Below are 21,310 nucleotides of genomic sequence, written 5' to 3'. Positions count from 1 at the left end.
CGCTCTGCGCTGCTCTTCCCCAACCGACTGGTGGACCAATCAGCGGCCCTGGCCGAGCCCAAAACATTTTCCCTCGTCTCGCGCGAATCTCCTACAACCTCTTCCTCTGGTTGATACACCGCACTTGTACTCTCTTCTTTCAACTCAATCTCCATCTTTATTTTCCCTCTTCTCTCTCCTCACAAACTGCCAAAATGTCTATCCCCGCCTTCTCCGACATTGCCAAGCCGGCCAACGACGTATGCGCGCCTTTCCACCCGTCTATTTTTCTCTCCTTGCTTTATAACCCCTCGGCTAGAGCTACACGATAGCCTCTAGCCGTTGGGCCGGATGACAGACGCGCTGACTCTGCTTGCCTCCTATAGCTCCTCAACAAGGACTTCTACCACCTGTCCGCCACCACCTTTGAGTTCAAGGACACTGCTCCCAATGGCGTTGCCTTCAAGGTGACTGGCAAGTCCAGCCACGAGAAGGCCACCTCTGCTGCTGTAAGTTTTGCTCCACCGACCCAATCTCCTCCTTTCCCCTCCCCCGCCACGCCTGCGAGCAATTAGCCGTGGCGATGGCGAGCCATTGCTGCATGCATTGCATACATGCCTCTAGGATAAGAATATGAGACTGATCTAGCTGTTGCTATGAATAGATTGAGGGAAAATACACCGACAAGCCTACTGGTACGACATCCCACCACAGACTGAAACACACCAGCTCTCCCCCCCAGCGCGCGCCTTTGAACTTGCCGCAGTCAATTCAATGCTCCCGTTGCTGAACGGCGTCGAACTTTTTGCTAACGCTTTGCGTTTATAGGCCTGACTCTGACCCAGACCTGGAACACCGCCAACGCCCTCGACACCAAGGTTGAGGTCAACGACACCCTCGCCAAGGGCCTCAAGCTCGAGGGTCTCTTCAACTTCCTCCCCGCTACCGCCGCCAAGGGTGCCAAGTTCAACCTGCTCTTCAAGCAGCCCGGCTTCCACGGCCGTGCTTTCTTCGACCTCCTCAAGGGCCCCACCGCCAACGTCGATGCCGTCGTCGGCCACGAGGGTTTCCTCGCCGGTGCCAGCGCTGGCTATGATGTCAACAAGGCTGCCCTGACCGGCTACAGCGCTGCTGTCGGCTACGTCGCTCCTCAGTACAGCGCTGCCATCACCGCCACTGACAACCTGAGCACCTTTGCCGCTTCTTACTACCACAAGGTCAACAGCCAGGTTGAGGCTGGTGCCAAGGCCACCTGGAACTCCAAGACCAGCAACACCGTTGGCCTTGAGGTTGCCAGCAAGTACCGCATTGACCCCGTCTCCTTCGCCAAGGTTTGTCTCTCCTGAAAATGCCATATCAGTGGGTATTTTGTTTGCTAACAATCCCTTTCAACTATAGGTCAAGATCAACGACCGTGGTATTGCCGCCCTTGCCTACAACGTCCTCCTCCGTGAGGGTGTCACCCTGGGCCTTGGTGGCTCTTTCGATACCCAGAAGCTCGACCAGGCTACCCACAAGCTCGGTGCCAGCTTCACCTTTGAGGGTTAAGCTCAGAAAAATCAAATCTGATATCATTGCCATGAGTTATTGACGCCTACATATATGAGACGTGAATGACTATGTGGCCGAGTAGTTTGCTTTATTGCCGCAGCTACATCTCCAATCAAACCTTATATAAAAATCCACAAACCGAAAGGAGGCCGCCCACGACTTGGTCTCGGGTGTAGATAGAAGGAGGAGAAAATAAAGAATATTTTGCGCAAGTGAAACAAAAGGTTGCTGTTGGATGTATTCTTGTGATGTATATTTTGGAGTATGATGCGGCATGCTTGTGTATATTACGCTCGTTATGAGTACTTGTGTATATGTACTTCTATTCACGATAATTGTATGAATGATGCTGAGTTACGGTTAATTCTTTGGTCTCTCGTTATGAACTTTGTTATCTTTCTCATCAGTCATATTCTAATCGTGTAGAGCGCCACTCGTACGATTAAAAGGGGGCATTAGAGAGCCCTAGATACTTAACACTGTTAGAGCATCTTATTCTGACTTGAAATTACTATAAATGTTAAAGGCATACTGCCAATATCACTTAATTCGGCATTGCCTATCTAATAATACACTGCTCTATCTCTGTACACAAAAGGCCATCGCCAGCTCTAACCCTCTCCAAAACGCCAATCTACAAGATCCATATATAAACACGTTGGCACATCATTCGTTTCACTACTCCCTCTCCTTCTTCTGCCTCCCCAGGCGCATAAACTGCAAATACACCGCCGGAGCCAGAAACGTCGCGGCCAATATCCCCGCCACGATCAAAAAGTGCCCCGCCAGGCTCGTCTGCGGCTCAAACTCAATGTCATCATCCCCGACGGCCCTCTTCTGGCGCTGCCACCGGCGGTGTTCCTGTCTTTCGTGCGTCCTCGTGTGGCCGGCTTTATCGAAATGCGGCACGTGCTCGTCTCGGTGGTGGAAAGGGTCAGACCCTGGACCCATGCCGCCGTAGTGATGCGTCTGGTGGAAAGCGCTCGTGTTCCAGGGATTGGCGCGGTCCGTCTCAGCTGAAGATGATGCTGAACCGGAGCCAGCGCCGCCGGTGGACTCCTCGTGTGCCTGGTGGCGCTTCTCGGCGTGCGCGCCCCATCCGCCGCTGCGGTAGAAGCTTGGAGGGGGGCCGCGGAAGGTTCCTCTGCGGCGGCTCAGGCCAGAGGGTGGACGACCACCGGCGGGATTCGTGCTGTGATATGAGGCTTGGTGAGGGTGGTGAGGATTTTGGTGGTGAAGGCGCAAGACATCGCGATCGTAGGCGGCGCGGCGGGAAGCGTCAGAGAGGACGGTGTAGGACTCGGAGAGGAGGGAGAAGTTGTGAGCGGCGTCGGGGTCGGAGCGGTTTGCGTCTGGGTGGTGAGCCTTGGAGAGGGCGTAAAATGATCTAGAGGAGAAGAGGTTAGATACCAGCTACAGGCCACTGGGGATGAGATTGGCCTTGTACTTCTTGATCTCGCCATGGCTGGCGTCCAATGGTAGCTTTAACCGTTCATAATGATTTTTTCCTTCGAAGACACTCGCAGCAAGATGTCTTGTAGCATGAAATCCCCTCTTACTGCCGCCATCGCAACAGCGCAGCAGCGGCAATTTCCTAGCTGAAGCCGAAGTTGAAGCTATACTCGGCCAGTATCGCCCGGATGTCGCTGCAGCAGCGGATTCCCTCGTTACGCAACACCGTAATATTGATTGCGCAAGAGGACAAGAGGCGGTGGTAAGAGCGTGCGGAAGACGGGGTGGCATGCCTTGCGTATCCTCATCACGCAGAACGAGGTAGAACTGGAGGGGGAAAAGAGTTGTGTTCGTTTAGGACAAACTGCCCGGTGATGTAATCGAGGTGGTTTTGGCAGGCGCGGTTTAAAGTGGGGCAATTGATGGGTAGGCTATTTGGCTACACGGGTGTGATTGAACTACAGGTATATGGAAAATCTGGAATATTATAGATGCTGCTCAAAAATATTGACGCGGTATATCAGACATACATGGACTTTTACTTTCCAAAAGTGAATAAATAAAATTCCCACAGCGTTTCCGAGAGACATTTAAATGTGCAAATGCACCGTTTAAGTACTATTTTTATACATCACGCCTTTATACCGTTCACAAATTCGTGCCCGTGATCTTTATTTCTCCATGTAGTGTAAATAAGCAATTGCATCCTCAGCTCACTCTACCGCAGTGATAGAAGACCCGATTTTCTATGCTATTTGCTGACTGTCTTACACTCTCGGTTGCTCAGTTTCGTCCAGGCTAGACACAGTAGATGACAGTAGAGACAGTAGAGACAGTAGAGACAGTAGAGACAGTAGAGACAGTAGAGACAGTAGAGACAGTAGAGACAGTAACAATTTACTGCATGTACATGTCTAATACTATGATTATTATAAATACCTGATAATAGCGTGTGCTTACGGTTATAGAATTCATTATTCTTTGCTCCCCACTCGAGTAGGATGTTCATGTTGTTTGGGCGTGCCTCTAAACTACATATACTTCCATGTATGCGTACGGTGGGCAGCACGGAATCGATATATTCATCGTTTATTTTACCAACAATAAGTATCTTATGCCGCACCAGTGATAACATAGCTTACATATATATCCGGGGCAGGTGCACTCGAATTTAGCAAGTGGTGGGATGTGGGAATAGTCTGCATTCGCTTACCAGCAAACTGGAGAATATACCTGTGCACATTTTCTTTGGAATGCTCCCTCTATACCTAGGTCCCATTTCGATTCATTTTTCTGAGGTTTTACAAATTAGATATAGAAAAGGCGGCTGAGGCATGATATTGTACAAGATGCGTACTTCCACGGCATCCCGACGACAAAGCTCTCATGACACGGCTCAGTTCAATTCTCACAACACATGCAGAGATTAAACCCGGTGCCTAGAAATAAACAAGCCAAATAAGATGGAAATAATATTTTCCATACCATGGTAAAGATCTTCTAACTTTGATCACTAGGAAGTCCATAGCGCATATCAAGTCTGGTATATGGGTATTGACAGTTGTGTTTTAAAGTGGGGCGCATGCTGGATAGGGTCATTGGCTACGCGGGTGGTTGAAATACTGCCCAGGCACATGAAAAACCTGAAATATTACAGACACCACCCAAAAGCATTATGTGGTATAGAAGGCTTGTAAATACTTTGGATTTTCAAAATAAATGAAATAAAAACTCCAATGTCTTCTATATATCTTGCTCATACTAAACTGGCGCTCATGATCTTGGCCGCTTCAGCGGATGAGCTTCCGTGTTGAAGACCCAATCATCTAAACTGATATCGTCTGTTTCGCTGAAGGTGAGATAGAAATACTTTACTGTCTCTGCTAACCAGAACGTCTTCATCGTTGTCTGTTAGCTTCTTTGCTGTGGTATTCATGAAGGGGGAAAGGAAGGGAACTCACCTCCATTGAATCGCCCTTCTCACCCAAGCTCACCGTCACATCTTTGACAATGGCAAACGCCAGCTCCGTCTCCGTCTCTCTGACAACATTCTCCCACATTCTCCATGCGGTATCTCGCCAAACTTGATCCCCCGTGATGCGCCACATGTAAAACACGCTCTCAATGGCTTCGGGTCGCAAGAGATAGCTTGTGCTCTTGACGCTCAAAAATCCGCCGGGTCTCCTGGGATCATCGGTAGGGGGCATCCGCTCTGCATCAAACGGACATGGGCCGTCGAGTTTTCCATCAGCGTTCTCGCACGCGACGAACAGCGCCCCCTCTGGCATTATGCCGGAGGGCATGGCATCGTATTCCCACACACAGCCCGCCGTGAGACGCGAGCCCAAGTCGACGTAATCCTCTCGCGAAAAAAGCTTGCCGGCCAACGCGTACATACCGCCAGCGAAGCAAGTCAGATGCCCCATCTCAGCTGTAAGCGTAATCTTTCCATTTTTGTCAATCTCAGCCTCGCCGGCCATAAGTATATTGGCGTCGCCAGGAACCATCGGACGAAATAGTAAATTGTCTCTGATAGTGTCAAGAGCCTTGATCGCCATTTCAGGATACTCTGGGTCGAGGCCTCCTAAGAGAGGGTGCATCTTGACCAAGTATTCGTATAATGAGTCGGCGCTACCAGCTATCGAAAAACGACTTTCGAGCAGCATTTGCTCATCGCGATAGTTCATCCAAATTGGCCACATGCCGGGGATGGCAGTATCATTTTGGAACCGGCGGAAAAATGAGGTTATGCGCTCGGTTGCATCGTAGAACTTATTCTCGCCAGTCAGCTGTGCCAGTCTCGTAAACTCCATGCAAAGAGTGCCGCCAGCAGCCCCCGACATTTTATCGTCGGCAGTCTGGGTGCCCTGCTTGGCCTTTTCGTAATCAAGCCAGTGGGATGGCAGACGGTTCGGGGTATCAAAAGTCGCGTAGAGAGTGTTGCCAAGCTCAACGGCCTTTGCGAGTAAGATGGGCTCTTGAGAGAGATCGTATGCGGCAAGCAGTCCGCCAAGGTATCGAATTGTCACCTCAAATATGTTTACAACACCGCCATTTTTGGTCTTGCTCCAGTCAATCAATGCCACTTCCTTCACTGCCAAGGCGAAATCCTCTTCATAACCCATGATAAGAAGTGTGTCAAGAGCGTCGACCAGTTGTGCCGACCATCCGCTAAGAGACTCCTTGCCCTTGGCTGACAGCGGCATCAGCTCGTCTTTGGTCCAGGCGAATTTTTTATAGGCATCCCAGCTTTTGCCGAAAGCGTCCCTAACAGCGTGCTTTCGGGCGTTGTTAATAGCATCTTGGCCAGCTGATGGCTTTGACTGTATCTTGGGTAAGGGTTTGGGAGATCCTGTGGGGAGCTTCTTCATGTCCTTGACAGGATAGTACACCTTCGCCTTGCCCCAGTCGTAGCTCGAAGGTACATACGGGTACTTGAATTTAGGCGCTAACACTCGCCGAGGAACGATATCGAAGCCGCTCCATAGGAAGAGGGCGATGCAGACGACGAAGAAGAGAAGCGCGACGTATCGGCGGGGGACCGGTCCCTGGAGCTGGCTCAACATGGCGATATAGTTCAGTTTTACGAAGAGCACATGCTGTGACGCGACAAAACTGACGCTAAGAAGGAGAGACAGGAAAAGAAAAAGAAAAAGAAAAAGAAGGCTCAAACACGAAAAAAAAAGATATCAGCAGAATAAATGGAAGAAGAAAAGGAGGAGAGGTTGTTACAAGAAGAGTTCAAGATACGAGATCCAAATTGGGCGGGGAGCACCAGTGACCAGCTGCTAGCGGGCTTTCAGCAGCCTTCCATCTCAATAAAGGCCCCTAAACAAAACCGGGGCGCAGGATCCCGCGCGCCCTCGGCCTAAATTAAGCTGTGGCAATTTGAGAAGTCAGGTCCAGAATTATCTATGGAGTCTTGCTCCATACGACTTTGAGAAAAGAGGGTATTAACTAGCCACTGACTTGCCAGCTATAGAACTTAGCAAGACTCTCCGTTGCCTTTTTCCATTTTCCTGTCTTTCCCCAGAGCCGAATATGTTTCTCTGTTCTTCTCTACCCGCTTCATCAGCTGCTCAATTTAGCCTTTTCCCGAAAATGTTTAGAAACAAGTTAACCATAAGAGGCAAGGCACCATGCTTAAATCCAAGACAAAATATGGAGTTAAGCTTGTGATGCGCCTGATTGGCCCAAGCTATTAAGCTATTAAAAGAAGGGATCAACTGCAAATCAATGCCTTTCATACTCTGCGGATGAATCATAGCAACATATTCGAGCAGCACTAAACAAGTCCAGAATATCCTTTCTTGGAGTAGCATGGAAATAGTCGCTGGCACCGGCATCAGATGCCGCTCTCCTACCTCTTCAAGCTAGCACCATTTGGCACACCTCTTTGCCCACCCTGCCACGCTATTAGGCAATTGATTGTATGCAATAATAGCCTCCGGAATTCCGGTAACATCCAACGATAGGATTTCCAACTAGAGACCTCTTGAGCTCATTTCCCATCTAGCATTTAGGCGACAGGAATTATGCTTGTAAAGAGGAGTTGTTAGTGGGGTAGAAGCATACATCTCTGAGCCCGATTTTCTCAGCTTCCTTCCAATTGTTACTTCAAGCCATAACTGGGATTTGAATTGTCTTGAAATCCCATATTTTAACTACTATAGCAGTTTGTATGCTGCTATAGGATATGCTAGTGACCTAAAGTGCAACTAACTATGTTCATAATACTTTTGTTTTTCCAGGAGCGGTTTGTTTACGACTTCTAGCCTTACAATTGGAGTGGCCACACTAACTACAGTACTAATCCGTCAAGTAATCGCAAAAAGACAAAAAGGAAAAACATACAACAGCCGGTGTTCGCCAGTGGTCACCCACCTGACTACTAATCTGCCTCTCATTGGCTTGACTCTGGGAGAGCGGACGGGATCCCGTATATTCCAATGGATATGGTCGTATGTGATAGTGTTGACTGCTAGAAGCACTTATATCACGATATTCACGACGTATAGCTCAAGATGAGCAAAAAGAAAAACATACAACAGCCGGTGTTCGCCAGTGGTCACCCACCTGACTACTAATCTGCCGGTTAGTGGCTTGTCTATGGGGGAGCAGACGGGACCCCGAATTCTCCACTACCTATGGTCGTATGTGCTAGATTGCGGAGACAAGTTGCCTTATAGGGACAACCGACGGGATATAACGGCGAAGAAAGAACAAGAATGCACATCTACTACATCTACTACATCTACTACATCTACTTCTTTTACTAAACAGCACGTGGGATCAAAGACAAATAAATTGGGAATAGTAAAAACCAGAAGTCTCATTGTTAATGCCACGTCTTGGATTACCCCTTGAAGCCATAAACACACGTGTTAAGTGCAAAAGCCATGTCTCTCCTCCATATTGGTGCCTCAGTAAGCTCTTCTTCATCCTCCATATCAACATCTCCTTCAGGGAGAGGTACTGCCGCTGCCACCTCCACCTCTGATGGTGGTGCTGATGGTGGTGCCGCTGGGGCGGCCGGGGGCTGAGCTACTTCTTGTTCTTCTGCGAGAAACTGTTCTTGTTGAGCTTCTTCAGCAAATTGCTGCTGCTGCTGCTGCTGCTGCTGCTGTTGAACATGGTTGTTGTAGGTGTTGAGTATGGCTTGGCAACAACGTCTCTCGTAGCGGTTTGGGAGTGAGTACCAGCCTAATACAATAGGTAGTGTCAGTGTGTACTCGGTAAAAAGTGAGTGACCAAACAACAGAGAACATACCTCCATTTCCTCGATAGTTCCATCGATAGTTGCCTCGGTAGTTGCCTCGGTAGTTGCCTCGATAACCTCCACAATATGAATCTGTCGAACCGTGGCGGGGGCGGCGGCACCAGTAGGCTCGAGAGTTGCGGTATATAGAAAGAATTGGCGTAAAAATGGATTCTATAGCATAAAGTCAGTCAATGTATCGAATAAAGGGGAGTTGAAATGAAATGTAAAGAGTAGTCAAGAGGTATCAATAGAGAGAACATACGGTTGCCATCTTGGTATGCTGACCACGGACACGGAGACCCCAGTAGTGTTAGAGACCCGGTGAGCACGGATCTTGCGGTGGCAGCATTCTCATTCTCATAGACTACTAAAACCCGAAGAAACAGCTGTTGTAGATGAGGGTTCTGTAGATATCCCTTGAGGAAAAAATAGCGAGACAGAGAGTGCTTCTTGGAAAAAAGGAAATACCAAATAATATGGAAGGGTAGGAGCAATAAAACAGCAGGAGCGGCAACTAGAGAAGGTGGTTAAATTGTAGGTGGCGACAAGTTTTCAACTGTCTGTTGGCAAAAATCTATAAAAAAAAGCATGGAAATATCATAGGTTGGCCAAGTCTATTCTAAAAGAACAAGAGAACTCTCCCCCGAGTAAGTCAGGTCTCAGTAATCCCAAGGTTCAGTCTCAGTATCACGCGCTCTAATCCCGTTCGCTCTAATCCCATTCTACTGACATCTTCTCATCTTTTTACTGCAGCTACTACCCCTACTGCAGCTACTACCTCTACTATTGCTCCTACCTCTACTACTGCTCTTACTTCCACTACCCCTACAGCTTCTAATTCCTTCTTCTTCCTTCTCATTCTTACGTCCTTATCTCCTCTCCAACAATCTCCTGACGACAGTGTTCTCTGTCTCTATCTTTATTTCTGAAAGATCTCTTACCACTACCTATTTACCACCACCACTGCCACCACTGCCACTGCCACTGCCACTGCCACTTCTAGTACTACCTCCACTAGTGCCCCTGCTCATCATATGAACAACAACAAAAACGACAAAAACAACAACGCCGCCGCCGCCGCCGCCGCCGAAAGCTACCGGGGGAACTACCGGGGGAACTATCGAGGTATGTTTTCTGTTGTTTGGCCACTCACTTTTTACCGTGTACGCACTGACACTATGTATTAGGCTGGTACTCACTCCCGGATCGCTACGGAGACGTCGTCGCCAAGCCATACTCAACACGTACAACGACCACGTTCAACAGCATCAGCAACAACAAGCAACAGCAAGAAGCACAACAAGAACAGTTTCTCGCAGAAGAACAAGAACAAGCTGAACCGTTCACCAACCCAACAGCGACACCATTAGCACCACCACAACCACCACCAACAGCAACATCAACGACGGCGGCGGCGACACTTTTAGAGGACGAGGAGAACGTCGGTATGGGTGGTGTGGTCGAAGTGGAAGATGGGGAAGAGGATTACTTGTATTTAATTATAAGAGAGCGGCTTATAAGAAATGAAGTAAAAAGGACTTCTCTATGACTGCATTTTATTTACTAATTCCGCGTGTCATGTCATTGTACATGTATCTTTTCTTTCCATTTGGATGTGCTATAAATGAACAAACAACTTAATACAGGCGTATTTTGTGCAAAGAAGAACAGGAGCTGCGAGGCAGAGATAGCTTTTCCTGAGGAGAGTATTGAAGAGGAGAGAGAGAAAAGTGTGGAAAGAAAAGGAAGGAGAGGTAAGTACAAAGAGTGACAGTAATAGCTTCAGTGTCGACCTCGTATCTGCCGATATAAAGCCTTGAATTTGACTACGTCCTTGGATCCAAACGTCAGCATCTCTTTCATGCACCTGTATCGCGCTATCAAGGATGCCTTTCTAGCTCCCCAGAGCAGTGATGTTTGATGTTCCACTGTCTTTATCTGTCGCAGTGACATCTAAGTCTTTGGATCCCCATAAAAACGACATTATCCCGACTATCTGCTAAAGCCGCAAAATGAATTAGCAGACAGACTATACGTTGACTTCAGCGCCTGATTTGACAAAGGCGGGGAGGCCGTTATTTCACATAGATGTTGCCGCAAGGTGATAACGCCCCTGATCGTCGGTCACTTCAAGCCTCAGTTTTCGTCAGATAAGAAGCTTGAGCGCTTTCGTACCGGCGCTCTCAGGTTCGCGTGCCATATTTACGACTGAAAGATGGGGCTTTTAATCGGCCTCTTGGCTGTTGTAGCGGAATCTTGACCATCTGGCTGCATATCTCAGGGCAGATATCGAATGCCGTGTGGCAAAGTGGCGTACCGTACTCTGGCTCTACAGCCTCAGGATCGATACCCTCTTGTATAAGCAGTGTGAGGAGTTCCAAAAACGATGTGAGTAGCTGTAGATGTTAACTTCGCACTCGATGAGATGTTGATATTTGACCGCTACCCCGTTACTCTTTTTCAACAGCAACGGCCAAGGACTGTATCCGTCATTATTTTCACTATTCAGAGGTATGCTACTTCTTACCAAGAGCTGTAGTACGGACATGAGACCCTTTCTTTCGTCCTTAGTTGACAATATTGAAGGAGGGGCACGGTTACCGGATATTCTGAAGCCGGATATCTTGATCTACAGCATGTATCTGTCAGCCTGACCCACCAGCGCCTTCTCAGCAAGGCTGCCAAACCATTCCAATTGGGCTACCAGCACACCCTTAGCTGGGGTTTTCTTTATATTTCGCCATCTATGAGCGCATTGCGTTCTAGGGCCAAACATGCTCTATTCTTCTCTCGCAGCTGAGCCAGTAGGGTTATATAGCTTGATAGAGTTTGTTATGGCAAAGATATAAACGAAGCACCTGGAAGTCTGCCTGCCACTTCCCAGAATTCACTAAGAATACTTATCAATGTCATCTCACTCTGCCGAGGCCCAATCTACCAATGTCCTTCCTGATGACTTCCTCTGTTTGCCTACCATGCTGGGAACAGAAGACCAAAAATCCTTCGATTGTATCAAACATATCGCTGGTCCAGTCTCCATCAAACATGCCATACCTCCACTTCCATCCCTTATTATCGTCGTCCTCCTTATTACGGCAATAGATGGCGCAGGAGCCACATAGAGCGAACGGGCCTCTACCAATCTGGAATGCCATGGCAATCTCCCAGTCTTCCCAACACCCTAAAAATATATCAGTTCGCTCTCCCGTATCATCCCAGCCAGGCACAATAATATAGTCTAGATCGTCTATATGATCCGATGAGGGAGTTATGCACTCAATCTGAGTTGCGTCAGTGTAGGATGGTAGTGCTGGACCAGGAATGCCATCGACTAGCGTGCAGAGGTAATATAAATCAGCTGGGACTGATTCAAATTCTTCGCCAAAATGGAGATCCATCCCTGTTATATTTGCCCTGATTTTGGCGAAATAATCTTCTCTTTTCGTTGGATTCGGACGATTCGCCACTCCATCTAACCAGTTCCGTCTGATTAATTCAGCGCGCACATCATCAGTGAATAAATCTTGTGGCTCCTTTACGGATTCAGGAAGAGAGATGCGATAGCGGTCGGCAAGTATACTCAAGCGCGATGATGGTGGAAGTGGTTCTAAGCTGTCCACAATGATGCGCAGCAAGGCAATGTTGTGCTGCAACACTGTTTGGCGGTATTGGTCCAGTGCGGCTGCAATCTTGGTGCGTCGCTCTTTATCCATATTGTTTGACTTTCCACCTTGGAGTGATGGAGTCGCTGAATGTGCTAGAGCAGACCAGAGTACATATATGTTCGAAATGCCTTCTCTATTTTGTCAAGCCTTCACATGTCAGTACAATCTAGGCAGCAACATGCATCCACCTCGTGTGGGGAGAAGACTTATACTAGTGAGCAAGTACGCCAATTAGAATGCATTCCCTGAAGAGCATGTTGCTCCGTGAACTGCAGTACTAAAATCTCCTCATTTATAGCATGTGCTCTGTATCAAACATGCTCATCTAACTTTATTCTATTCAAGTTGACCTCTTGTTGTCAAGGCTTCCCCAACGGCCTTTTCACTTCAAATTGTGACTGGACCATCCTGATGCAAGCTTCATCGTTTGGCGTCACTTTCCATTTATGACCAGAAGATTTGGGATTTAAAACACTATACTTCTAAAGCCAACTACATACGACATCAGTTGTTCGCTCTTCTAGACTCAACCCAATGAAAGGCAGATTAGTAGTCATGTTAGCTACCACCGACGACCACCCAGCTATTGTGTATTTGGCCTTGGATTCCAGCTACAGTTAACTCTAGAGTCCTTGAAAGACTTGATGGTCGAGTTTATCGTGCCTCACTGCTACTAAGCTAGCAATACATTCGTGCTGTAGAGTAAACTTATTTATACCAACAAAGAAAGCCGCTCCATAGTATAGTGTATCAAAGTCAAGGTATTTCTAAAAGAAGCACCCTGGCCTTTTTAATCCCCGCTTCGAAAGTGCCTATTCCAATCCCTTTGCCAACACCATTATAAAATGTCATAAAAAATAATCCCATCTCCAATCCGAATATTATTAGCTAAATGGCAAGGAGCCCCCCATATATTATTTGGTAAACCCCAAGCAAGAGCAGGTGACTTGTATTTGCCAATTACATTCCGTTCCTTACCTAGTAGTTACATATATCTATACTGAGCCAGGCAGTTATACATGCCCGTTCCTATGGCACTTCGTAAAGACCTCCAGAACCTCTGGGATGTACCCAGACTCTTGAGCCTTTGATCTCCTGACTGATTGATAGCTCTGCTGAGTTTTCTACTGGTAACTCTGCTGGGTTGTCTACCGGTAGCTCTGCCATGTTGTTTTGAGGAGCCGCGCTCTGTTGACCCCTTCTAAAGATGTTATGAAAGATATCGTTGCTCCAGATTCTGTGCTTGCGTGCCAGGAAACCTAGAACCACTAGCACCAATATGCCGCCTATTATTGCCCCAACTGAAATACCCGCAATTGCCTTTTTAGGGAGTTTTTGGGCTGATTGTGACGTGGCGGTTGACGATGCTGTTGGAGTCGCTGGATTTGTCGAAGACGGCGGTGTCCCACCCACAACAGCGCCTGTGTTTGATGCAGTTAATGTTGAAGTAGCTGTGCTGGTTTCCCTTGGTTTGGAAGATGTTGAGGTAGCGCTGCTGGTAGACGGGCCTTGGGAAATATTAAAATAGTGGCTTTGGCCGAGAATGTCCAATGTTTTTTCATCAAGAACCACAAAATAAAGGGGCACATTCCCGTACTCTGAATACTGCCATACCAACATGTCGATGGGGAGCGAACCTCCCTTGGCTGAGGCGGAAAGGTTCTCTGCGCCTACACATTTAATTAGTAACTTCAGACTGAGTTACGACGCTACTATGCTGTACCTAGATAATATCCAACATCATCTGACTTCGGGTTAATTAAATCTTTCCGAGCTTCAAGTCGCAGGCTATCAACGTCTTTTGGGATATCTCCAGTCCATTGCACAGTAATGGTGGAACCGTATTTGTAAGCTGGATTGTCTTGATAATTGTGTGAAGGTCCAGCAGGCGGCGGTTGAATGAAGGTGACCTGCGAGTAAGCTTTTCGCGTAAATAGGAGAATATATGTGAAATATAAAACAAAAGAAAATAAGTGACACATTATGATTTATTATTTATTAAACGACCATCGACAAGTCGCATTTTAAAGGACGGTATATAATACGCAAGAATAAGGGGTGGCTAGCCATGGATATATATGCCTCTGAGATTAACACTCGGGTTAAAGGATCCTCTCATACATGCATTTGATTCCTTCCTGCCTATTAGAGTCTAGAAACAGCGGGCACTGGTAATAAATTGAGGAATTCTACTGGTGGTGGGATCGAGGATGAGCATCGAACCAACACCACTGTATGAATATTCTATATGCACTGTAAACTGAAATTCCAGGAGGTCAAGTTCATATGCATATGTATATATATATATTGAACCAAAAAAAGGTCATTGCAGGTCTATTTAGCTTGTATATTTTCATGTAAAAAGTAAATGCTAGCTTGTGCTCTGAGAATTGGGTTGAGTCGTGTTGTGAGAGCTGAATATAGCCAGGCTGTCGTGATACCGCGGATTTATGTATCCTTGTCCGCAAATTTCCTCGCCTATACCATAATGTACCGCAGCCAAATTTCTCATACCTAATTTGTAAGGCTCAAGGGAAAAAATTCAGAGCGGAGTAAAGAGGGGAGAGCGTTCTCGAATGAAGACAGACAGGGATACAGGATCTCCAGAGACATTTCACTGATACTGGAGGGATCCAGTAACGGGTAATTAAGTATTCGGTTTATGAAGTCACAAAACAAGCCACATTATTAAAACGATCAGTTTAGTTAAGCATATATTCAGAGGTCTCGGAATATAGAACTTTATTCTCCAATTTCGGAACCTGGGGCGCAAAATTGGGAGACATTGAACCGTGATAAAGAACTTGGCTGGACCCCACACGTTACAATGTAGAGATGGATCCTTACTTTCTATATAGAGCAAGTATTAATGCTAAGTCGGTACGAATAAGCAATGATGTGTGCGAAACTTAGCTTCAGTTAACATAGCCCTTGCCTGCGCATGAACGAGTATCTCTGTATCCTGAGCTACTACGGCTACGATATTCTTGAGGTGGATTGCGACCACTGGAAGGCCCAGGTAGATTCTGTCCAGAGAGACGAGGAACAGGAACAGGGCGCTTTAACACCTCTTTTCCACATGGCGACGAACAATCTCCCCACAAGCACTCGCGCGCTGGAACTCGATGATCGCAATGCTGTGAGTGGCCTTGAGGCTGATGCAGGCTGGTGGACAGGCGTCAAAGTCAAAATCTCTCTGCAGGAGTAAAGGAATGTCAATGACTGGTGGAGTTGGTATTGACTGGACTGGTAGAGTCAAGGTAATCCCAAGGTTCAATTCCAGTAATCCGGGTTATCAATGTACTGCAGAGTTGGTATCGGCTGAAGCCGGTGAGCTACAAATTTAGCTGTAGACTGTCGATAAATCGTTCCAGCGTGGGAGTTCTGAAATCCTAGTAATTTCCCAGTGCAAAAAATCCAAGATCGTAATCAGAGACGCAGCTAGAACTAAAGGCTAAAAAACTCTACTATATTTACTGACAAGACGCGCGGAAGTGCAGAGTATTATGATTTGTTAAACCGTGAGACATTGAGCCCCAATTGCATTTAGGCAGTTCATTTTTCCCAGACTGCGAATGTAATATACATCCCGAACCAAAAAGTTGGAAATAGTAAAAGCCAGAAGAGCAGAGATGTAATTTTAAGGAAAGTGCGAGACGGCAAGGGGGCACCATGGAAAAATAGCAGCAATAGAGACAACCAATAGAGGCAGTAGAGGCAGTAGAACTAGTAGTGTCACATCGGGCCTCGACTCATTTTATCACGTAATTTGGCAAGCCTTCATGGAATCTCTCTAGCTTGTCATTTCTTCTACAGACCCATAACTTGGCATCGACGCCGTTCATGTCGATTGGGGAGCGAGTACCAGCAGTCTGATACAATAGTGTCAGCTTGTACTCGGTAAAAAGCGATTGAACAAGTAACAGAGAACGTACCTCCATGACTTCTTCGATAGTTCCCCCGATACTTGCCTCTATAGTGCCTCGATATCCTCCAGAAAATCAGTCTGTCAAAGGATGGTGAATGTACGGTAAACCGTGGCGGGGGCGGCAGGGTCGACGAGAAGCAAGACTTTCAAGACAAATCGGGGACTAGAAAGAATTGATGGGGAAAAAATACACTAAATATAACTGTTAGCAGATGATACACACTGAATAAGAGAGAATTCACAAGGGCGGCAGTGAAAAGGGGGACAGGTGCGGAGAAATAAGAAAGGATGTGAGCTGAAAGATGGAACATAAAGATATCCATGGGAGTGGACATGATGAGGAAGAAAATGAATGATGCGAAGATGGCAAGGGGGAAGATGAGAGCGCTGGAGACGAAAGTCTTGGAGATGCAAATGATGAAAAGGAGAGTCCTGGAGATGAAACTGATGGAGAAGAGAGTGTCAGAGGACAGTGATGGAGGCGAGAATATATCTACTCAAAATACAGAGGCTAGCCAAACACTTCGAATTGTACTGGGATTCTGGTATCTCTATGTTTGTTGGTTTTGTCTCTACGACGTCAGCTCCCTCCTCTACCGTCTGCTGCTCGGAGGCTGATGTTGCGCGTATTGCCACTATGTATGTGCGTGTTTATTATGTCGTCCAGAGTGGAACTAGCCACTCCACAAATTCTTGACTGCTCGCTGATTCTGGCAAATACTAGCGGGGGATTTTCACTATCCCCTGAAGCCTTGCTAAATTGGTACTAATTAGTGGATATAGCGCCCCCACAGACCGCCTGGGGTCTCTTGGAAGCGCTGCTCAGCTTCGACGTCATTGTGGCTGTCCGTCTGTATGAAATAGAAGTATAACAGAGTCCGAAGATTTCAAACTGATCTCTAAAGCAACCAGTCAATGCCGATGCATCACAGTTCGGATTGGAGCACCTTTTCTCAGGTGTCACAACCCTTACACGACTCTTGCAGCTCCCTGGTTCCGCATTTGCATGGCGATCGATTATTATAGTACAGGTATCTGCTACAGCATGAAGTACAGCTGATTTTGTCATTAGAGTTTGAGTGAGGGCTAAGTCAATGCCGTATTCTGGGAATTTTTCTCCCGTACACTTGGCACAGCGATACCCTCTATTAACTTTTTGCCATGAGATATATAATATGTATGCACTGCATTCGATGCACTTGAAAATGTAAACGACTTGGGCAACAAGGTATTCGAAATGTTTCGCGTCTTTGCCACTTCCACCCACATGATAGGTTTCATTACATTCTTTTATCCATTGAGCTACATCTACCTCTGCAGTCTGGGTAGGGCGTCTGTTTGGGAAGATTCTGACGAGCCATTTCTGAGCTGATACTCCATAGAGACAGGATTTGACTCTTTCTCAGAGCCACCAGAGCCACTAGTCTCTTGTCGAGACCAAACCATCTTCTCGCCCGACTCTTTTTCAGAGCCAACAGTCTCTTGTCGAGACAAAATTATCTTCTCACTTGACTCTTTATCAGAGCCAACAGCCTCTTATCGAGGCTAAACCATCTTCTCCCCTGACTCTTTATCAGAGTCGACATCCATCGACTCAGCATCATATTGAGGACAACCAATGGTCGACCCTTGTTGCTCCTGGGGGCCATCATTGGTTACCCCATTCGCTTTGGGTACTGCCGCTGTCACCAGAGAAAAAGGTGGTAATTCGCGCTGCGCAGGCATCTTTCCGGGGGGAGAGGGGGGTGGAGGTGGGAGGGAGGGAGGCGCGATTTCTTGGTATATATAGGAAGCGATCTTGGATGCAATGGTTTGAGAAATCGAAAATTGATATGACTCTGGAAGACTTGGAAATATCCCTAGGAAAAAGAAATGTATGCGGCTGACTAACCTTTTGGTGAAAGGAGCCACGACTTATGAGTGGCAAAGAATTGCTCTCAGAGGGGGGGAAAGATTAGCGAGGCAGAGAATATTTTTTGAGAAGGTAATTTGGGGAGGAGAGGGAGAAAGCTCGTAGAATGGTAGCAGGGAGAAAAGCGAGAAATGAGGAAGGACGTATCAACAATAGAAGTAGTAGCAGTGGTGGCAGTAGCGGCAGTAGCGGCAGTAGAGCAGTAGCAACACTGCAGTTGCCGGTGGAGGCCGCTACTCTCTCTCGGCTGATCATTTATCTTTCCTTTGCGAATTTACTTTCATCTATCTGTGACGTAATATTGAAAAGAGACGCTCCTTCCATAACGATGGACACCGCTGTTATACTCGCGATAGGAAAAGTTGTGGCAGGTGGGATATCATAAGGATTTTCTTCTGTGTTGTTGCCATTGTGTGTAGGGCGCTTATGAGATAAACAAGCAAGTGACTTGGCCACCATTTCTCCCCTCACTACTTTCCTGATTGGCCTGTTGAAAGGTGCTTTAACTAATATGAGGAGATGATCTTCCACGATTCGTGGGCTGAGATTGGCATGGAGAGACTTGTAAGGGACTGTGAAAGGGAGATGTGGTTTGTCCCTCAGCCATACGACAAGCAATTTCTCGAAACCAATTGGCGATCCAAGCGCGCAGCCGTGGCCGAGATCGTGGCCAAGGTATGTTCTTTATTCACGCATTCACTTATTACTGAGTAAATACTAACACTATTGTATTAGGTTGGTTTTACTTACCAAATCGCCAAGAAGGACGACGGTGCCAAGCCATCATCAACACCTACAATAACCACGTTCAGCAGCAGCAGCAGCAAAAAGTTGTTAAAGAAGCTGAACAAGAACAATTTCCTGCAGAAGAAGAAGAACAAGCTCAACCGCCCGCCGCAGTAGTACCTTTTGTCTTAGGATGGCATGAATCTTGATATGGGAGGATGGAATTATATACGAATAAGCTCGTGAAATCTCACTTTTTTTTTTCCCTTTTGACTTGCTTTCCCGTATCGTGTAGTTTCTTTATTGCATTTTGAATCTATCAATGTATAGTAGACAACACGACAAATCCTCTACGTTTGACGCTTGTAATGCCAGTCTCTTTTGCGTGATTTTGCCTCTATTGCCTCTATTGCCTCTACTGCCTCTACTACCTCTACTGGTGATACTGGTGATACTGGTGATATTGATGATACACTGAATCTATGTATTGCCGCTACTGTCCCTACTGCTACTTACTTCCTTTTTTCATTATCTCTGCATCTCGCAGCTCCTATTTCCTCTCAAATCACTCGCTTATTACCAACACACTGACACTCTTAGAATAGGCTGGTACCACCTCTCCAGCCGCCGCGAACGACGCTGTTGTCAAGCTACCTTGGATCGACACAACCGTCATATCCAACAATAACAGTAGCAGCATTAATAACAACAGCTTCAAGTCGCAGCTGAAGAAGTCCATGAAGAAGTCCATAAAGAAGAAGGCCAACAGCCGGCCGCCGCCCTAGCAAGAGCACCAGTAGCAGAGCTGGAGGCGACGGCGACCGTGGCTGTAGCACTGCCGGAAGACGATAGATAAATCTCAGACCCCGTCCTCTTACAGCGTAATGAAGGTTGTTGCATTGGCATATACTTGCAGCTCATGGATTCCAGACCGTCTCATGGCTTACCTTCCCCTGCTCTCCACTATCTCCTGTGCTACCTTTGCCGTGGCCTTCACGATCAGCTCGTGCTCATGGCCGTGAATCTTCTCCTTCAACTCTTCAAGGCCCTCTCCCTCCCACGGAATCTCTTTGACAATGATGGGATCGCCCCTATCCACCTCAGCAATTACATAGTGGGCCATGATACCAGTGCGTGTTATTCGCCCAGCTTTAAGCTCTTCATACGCTCGTTCAATCGCCATAGCTCCATCAAACTCCCCTGCGTAAATTGTGAGCAGCTAGATTTCAGTATGATATTTAGAACTTACGGGGAAGCGCCGGGTGGAGGTTTATTATGCGCAGTCCTGCCTTTTTAATAGGCTCTAGGAAAGCACTTGAGAAGACATGCATCCAACCAGCAAGAACAATCAACTCAGGCTTTTCTTTGTCTGTTGATAGAATCCTCTCGGCTAATGCAGCATCGTATCTTTGACGGCCTTCAGCTGTTTTCTGTTCATCTGTTTCTCCCTTTTGTAGAAACCCATTGCTGATTAAATTAAAGTAATCCCAAGGAATGCCTGGTTGTGAATTAATAACATGCTTTATATACGCGCATGATGAGAGAGCTCTTACCTGCTTTATCCGCTCGAACAGTTGCATGTGCGCTCTTACGGTTTGTGATGAGAGAGATGATGCGGCTATTCGGGAGCTCACCCGTAGATATCGCATCTATGAGAGCTTGAAAATTTGAGCCAAAGCCAGAGGCCATGACCAGGATCCGACATGGTGATTCTTCAGGTCCAGCCATTTTTGGAGAGTGTGGAAATGGAATGAGATGTTGCGTCACTGCTTCAAGTATCTTCTCAATCCATAAACTTTTCCATCGTCATGAAGTATCACGTGATAAGATGTGGATAGCGCTGTCGACCAAAGCTAAAACCAGCCAGTACTTTGAGCTAAAAATCACGTCTACAGCGTTCATGGCCCCACTTTGGAATAACCTGTATATGAAAAACGCAGACACTGAAACAAAACGAGGCAGCAAGAGCGTAAAATATCATATATTTTCAGACCAAAAGAAAGTTTTGGTATTATATGGGATGTACAATTTGGTGATTGTTTTATAAAATATAATCAGTGTACTCTCAGATACGTATAGTATTTGAATGGTATTTTTAAGTTATTTATTCTTAAATCTCACTGGCGTTGAAGGCTGAATATATACTCTGCATACCTACGGGCTCAGGGCTCAATGCATCACTGTAATACCTTGAAGTGGCGCAAAAAGACCCATGATAATTATACCATATTTGACTGCCCAAATTTGTGAAATATACATATGTACTGCTTCCGCGTGCCGTATAATCGTATCTGCACTTTCCATCCGAAACCTGTTTGACACGAGCGCGTCTTATC

The 21,310-nt window shown here is 46.8% G+C and overlaps 9 protein-coding genes across 9 annotated transcripts; 3 read left to right on the top strand and 6 right to left on the bottom strand.

Annotated features, from left to right (window-relative positions):
* Positions 1-26: 26 nt before the first annotated feature.
* On the top strand, positions 27-1,753 carry GGI43DRAFT_396130 (eukaryotic porin/Tom40). Its single transcript, XM_083204932.1, has 5 exons — positions 27-239; positions 366-488; positions 644-674; positions 808-1,310; positions 1,378-1,753. The coding sequence occupies exons 1-5, from the start codon at positions 195-197 to the stop codon at positions 1,525-1,527; spliced, it is 852 nt and encodes a 283-aa protein (XP_083064075.1). The 5' UTR covers positions 27-194; the 3' UTR covers positions 1,528-1,753.
* Positions 1,754-2,208: 455 nt separating this feature from the next.
* On the bottom strand, positions 2,209-6,548 carry GGI43DRAFT_420800 (putative alpha-mannosidase 1a; the record flags this gene model as incomplete). The annotated part of the gene is made up of 4 exons (XM_083207861.1): positions 2,209-2,917; positions 2,948-3,128; positions 4,815-4,878; positions 4,944-6,548. 4 exons carry the CDS (start codon positions 6,546-6,548, stop codon positions 2,209-2,211), a joined length of 2,559 nt encoding a protein of 852 aa, XP_083064074.1.
* A 1,978-nt stretch (positions 6,549-8,526) lies between these two features.
* GGI43DRAFT_380432 (uncharacterized protein) lies at positions 8,527-9,014 on the bottom strand (the record flags this gene model as incomplete). The annotated part of the gene is made up of 3 exons (XM_083202984.1): positions 8,527-8,685; positions 8,753-8,914; positions 9,006-9,014. The coding sequence occupies 3 exons, from the start codon at positions 9,012-9,014 to the stop codon at positions 8,527-8,529; spliced, it is 330 nt and encodes a 109-aa protein (XP_083064073.1).
* A 1,766-nt stretch (positions 9,015-10,780) lies between these two features.
* On the bottom strand, positions 10,781-11,542 carry GGI43DRAFT_245426 (uncharacterized protein). The gene is made up of 5 exons (XM_083200741.1): positions 11,431-11,542; positions 11,271-11,372; positions 11,190-11,198; positions 10,919-11,139; positions 10,781-10,856 (listed from the first exon to the last, which is right to left on the bottom strand). The coding sequence occupies exons 1-4, from the start codon at positions 11,431-11,433 to the stop codon at positions 10,927-10,929; spliced, it is 327 nt and encodes a 108-aa protein (XP_083064072.1). The 5' UTR covers positions 11,434-11,542; the 3' UTR covers positions 10,781-10,856; positions 10,919-10,926.
* On the bottom strand, positions 11,472-12,597 carry GGI43DRAFT_245332 (uncharacterized protein). Its single transcript, XM_083200740.1, has one exon. The coding sequence runs from the start codon at positions 12,454-12,456 to the stop codon at positions 11,653-11,655; it is 804 nt and encodes a 267-aa protein (XP_083064071.1). The 5' UTR covers positions 12,457-12,597; the 3' UTR covers positions 11,472-11,652.
* Positions 12,598-13,147: 550 nt separating this feature from the next.
* Positions 13,148-14,429, bottom strand: GGI43DRAFT_245319 (uncharacterized protein). The gene is made up of 2 exons (XM_083200739.1): positions 14,132-14,429; positions 13,148-14,078 (listed from the first exon to the last, which is right to left on the bottom strand). The coding sequence occupies exons 1-2, from the start codon at positions 14,388-14,390 to the stop codon at positions 13,438-13,440; spliced, it is 900 nt and encodes a 299-aa protein (XP_083064070.1). The 5' UTR covers positions 14,391-14,429; the 3' UTR covers positions 13,148-13,437.
* A 536-nt stretch (positions 14,430-14,965) lies between these two features.
* On the top strand, positions 14,966-15,623 carry GGI43DRAFT_396118 (uncharacterized protein). The gene has a single exon (XM_083204931.1). It carries the CDS (start codon positions 15,350-15,352, stop codon positions 15,614-15,616), a length of 267 nt encoding a protein of 88 aa, XP_083064069.1. The 5' UTR covers positions 14,966-15,349; the 3' UTR covers positions 15,617-15,623.
* Positions 15,624-18,767: 3,144 nt separating this feature from the next.
* On the top strand, positions 18,768-19,151 carry GGI43DRAFT_380427 (uncharacterized protein; the record flags this gene model as incomplete). Its single annotated transcript, XM_083202983.1, has 2 exons — positions 18,768-18,923; positions 18,984-19,151. 2 exons carry the CDS (start codon positions 18,768-18,770, stop codon positions 19,149-19,151), a joined length of 324 nt encoding a protein of 107 aa, XP_083064068.1.
* A 194-nt stretch (positions 19,152-19,345) lies between these two features.
* GGI43DRAFT_396113 (phosphoribosylglycinamide formyltransferase) lies at positions 19,346-20,782 on the bottom strand. The gene is made up of 3 exons (XM_083204930.1): positions 20,528-20,782; positions 20,224-20,472; positions 19,346-20,174 (listed from the first exon to the last, which is right to left on the bottom strand). The coding sequence occupies exons 1-3, from the start codon at positions 20,700-20,702 to the stop codon at positions 19,918-19,920; spliced, it is 681 nt and encodes a 226-aa protein (XP_083064067.1). The 5' UTR covers positions 20,703-20,782; the 3' UTR covers positions 19,346-19,917.
* Positions 20,783-21,310: the final 528 nt, after the last annotated feature.

The sequence above is a fragment of the Trichoderma evansii genome (assembly GCF_050947405.1).
Source record: "Trichoderma evansii strain SZMC 28006 chromosome Unknown GGI43scaffold_3, whole genome shotgun sequence".
In the NCBI taxonomy this organism is placed as follows: Eukaryota; Fungi; Ascomycota; class Sordariomycetes; order Hypocreales; family Hypocreaceae; genus Trichoderma; species Trichoderma evansii.
This window is presented reverse-complemented; position numbering and strand designations above follow the sequence as displayed.

Excerpts from the sequence above, each read along its gene's own strand:
- GGI43DRAFT_396130 (XM_083204932.1), top strand. The coding sequence starts at position 195 with ATGTCTATCCCCGCCTTCTCCGACATTGCCAAGCCGGCCAACGAC. Across the intron at positions 240-365 it reads TTGCCAAGCCGGCCAACGAC|CTCCTCAACAAGGACTTCTA; the intron begins GTATGCGCGCCT and ends TGCCTCCTATAG. Across the intron at positions 675-807 it reads ATACACCGACAAGCCTACTG|GCCTGACTCTGACCCAGACC; the intron begins GTACGACATCCC and ends TTGCGTTTATAG.
- GGI43DRAFT_245332 (XM_083200740.1), bottom strand. The coding sequence starts at position 12,456 with ATGGATAAAGAGCGACGCACCAAGATTGCAGCCGCACTGGACCAATAC.
- GGI43DRAFT_245319 (XM_083200739.1), bottom strand. The coding sequence starts at position 14,390 with ATGTGTCACTTATTTTCTTTTGTTTTATATTTCACATATATTCTCCTA. Across the intron at positions 14,079-14,131 it reads TGATGTTGGATATTATCTAG|GCGCAGAGAACCTTTCCGCC; the intron begins GTACAGCATAGT and ends TTAAATGTGTAG.
- GGI43DRAFT_396118 (XM_083204931.1), top strand. The coding sequence starts at position 15,350 with ATGAACGAGTATCTCTGTATCCTGAGCTACTACGGCTACGATATTCTT.
- GGI43DRAFT_396113 (XM_083204930.1), bottom strand. The coding sequence starts at position 20,702 with ATGGCTGGACCTGAAGAATCACCATGTCGGATCCTGGTCATGGCCTCT. Across the intron at positions 20,473-20,527 it reads TGTTCGAGCGGATAAAGCAG|GCATTCCTTGGGATTACTTT; the intron begins GTAAGAGCTCTC and ends ATTCACAACCAG. Across the intron at positions 20,175-20,223 it reads CCTCCACCCGGCGCTTCCCC|GGGAGTTTGATGGAGCTATG; the intron begins GTAAGTTCTAAA and ends CAATTTACGCAG.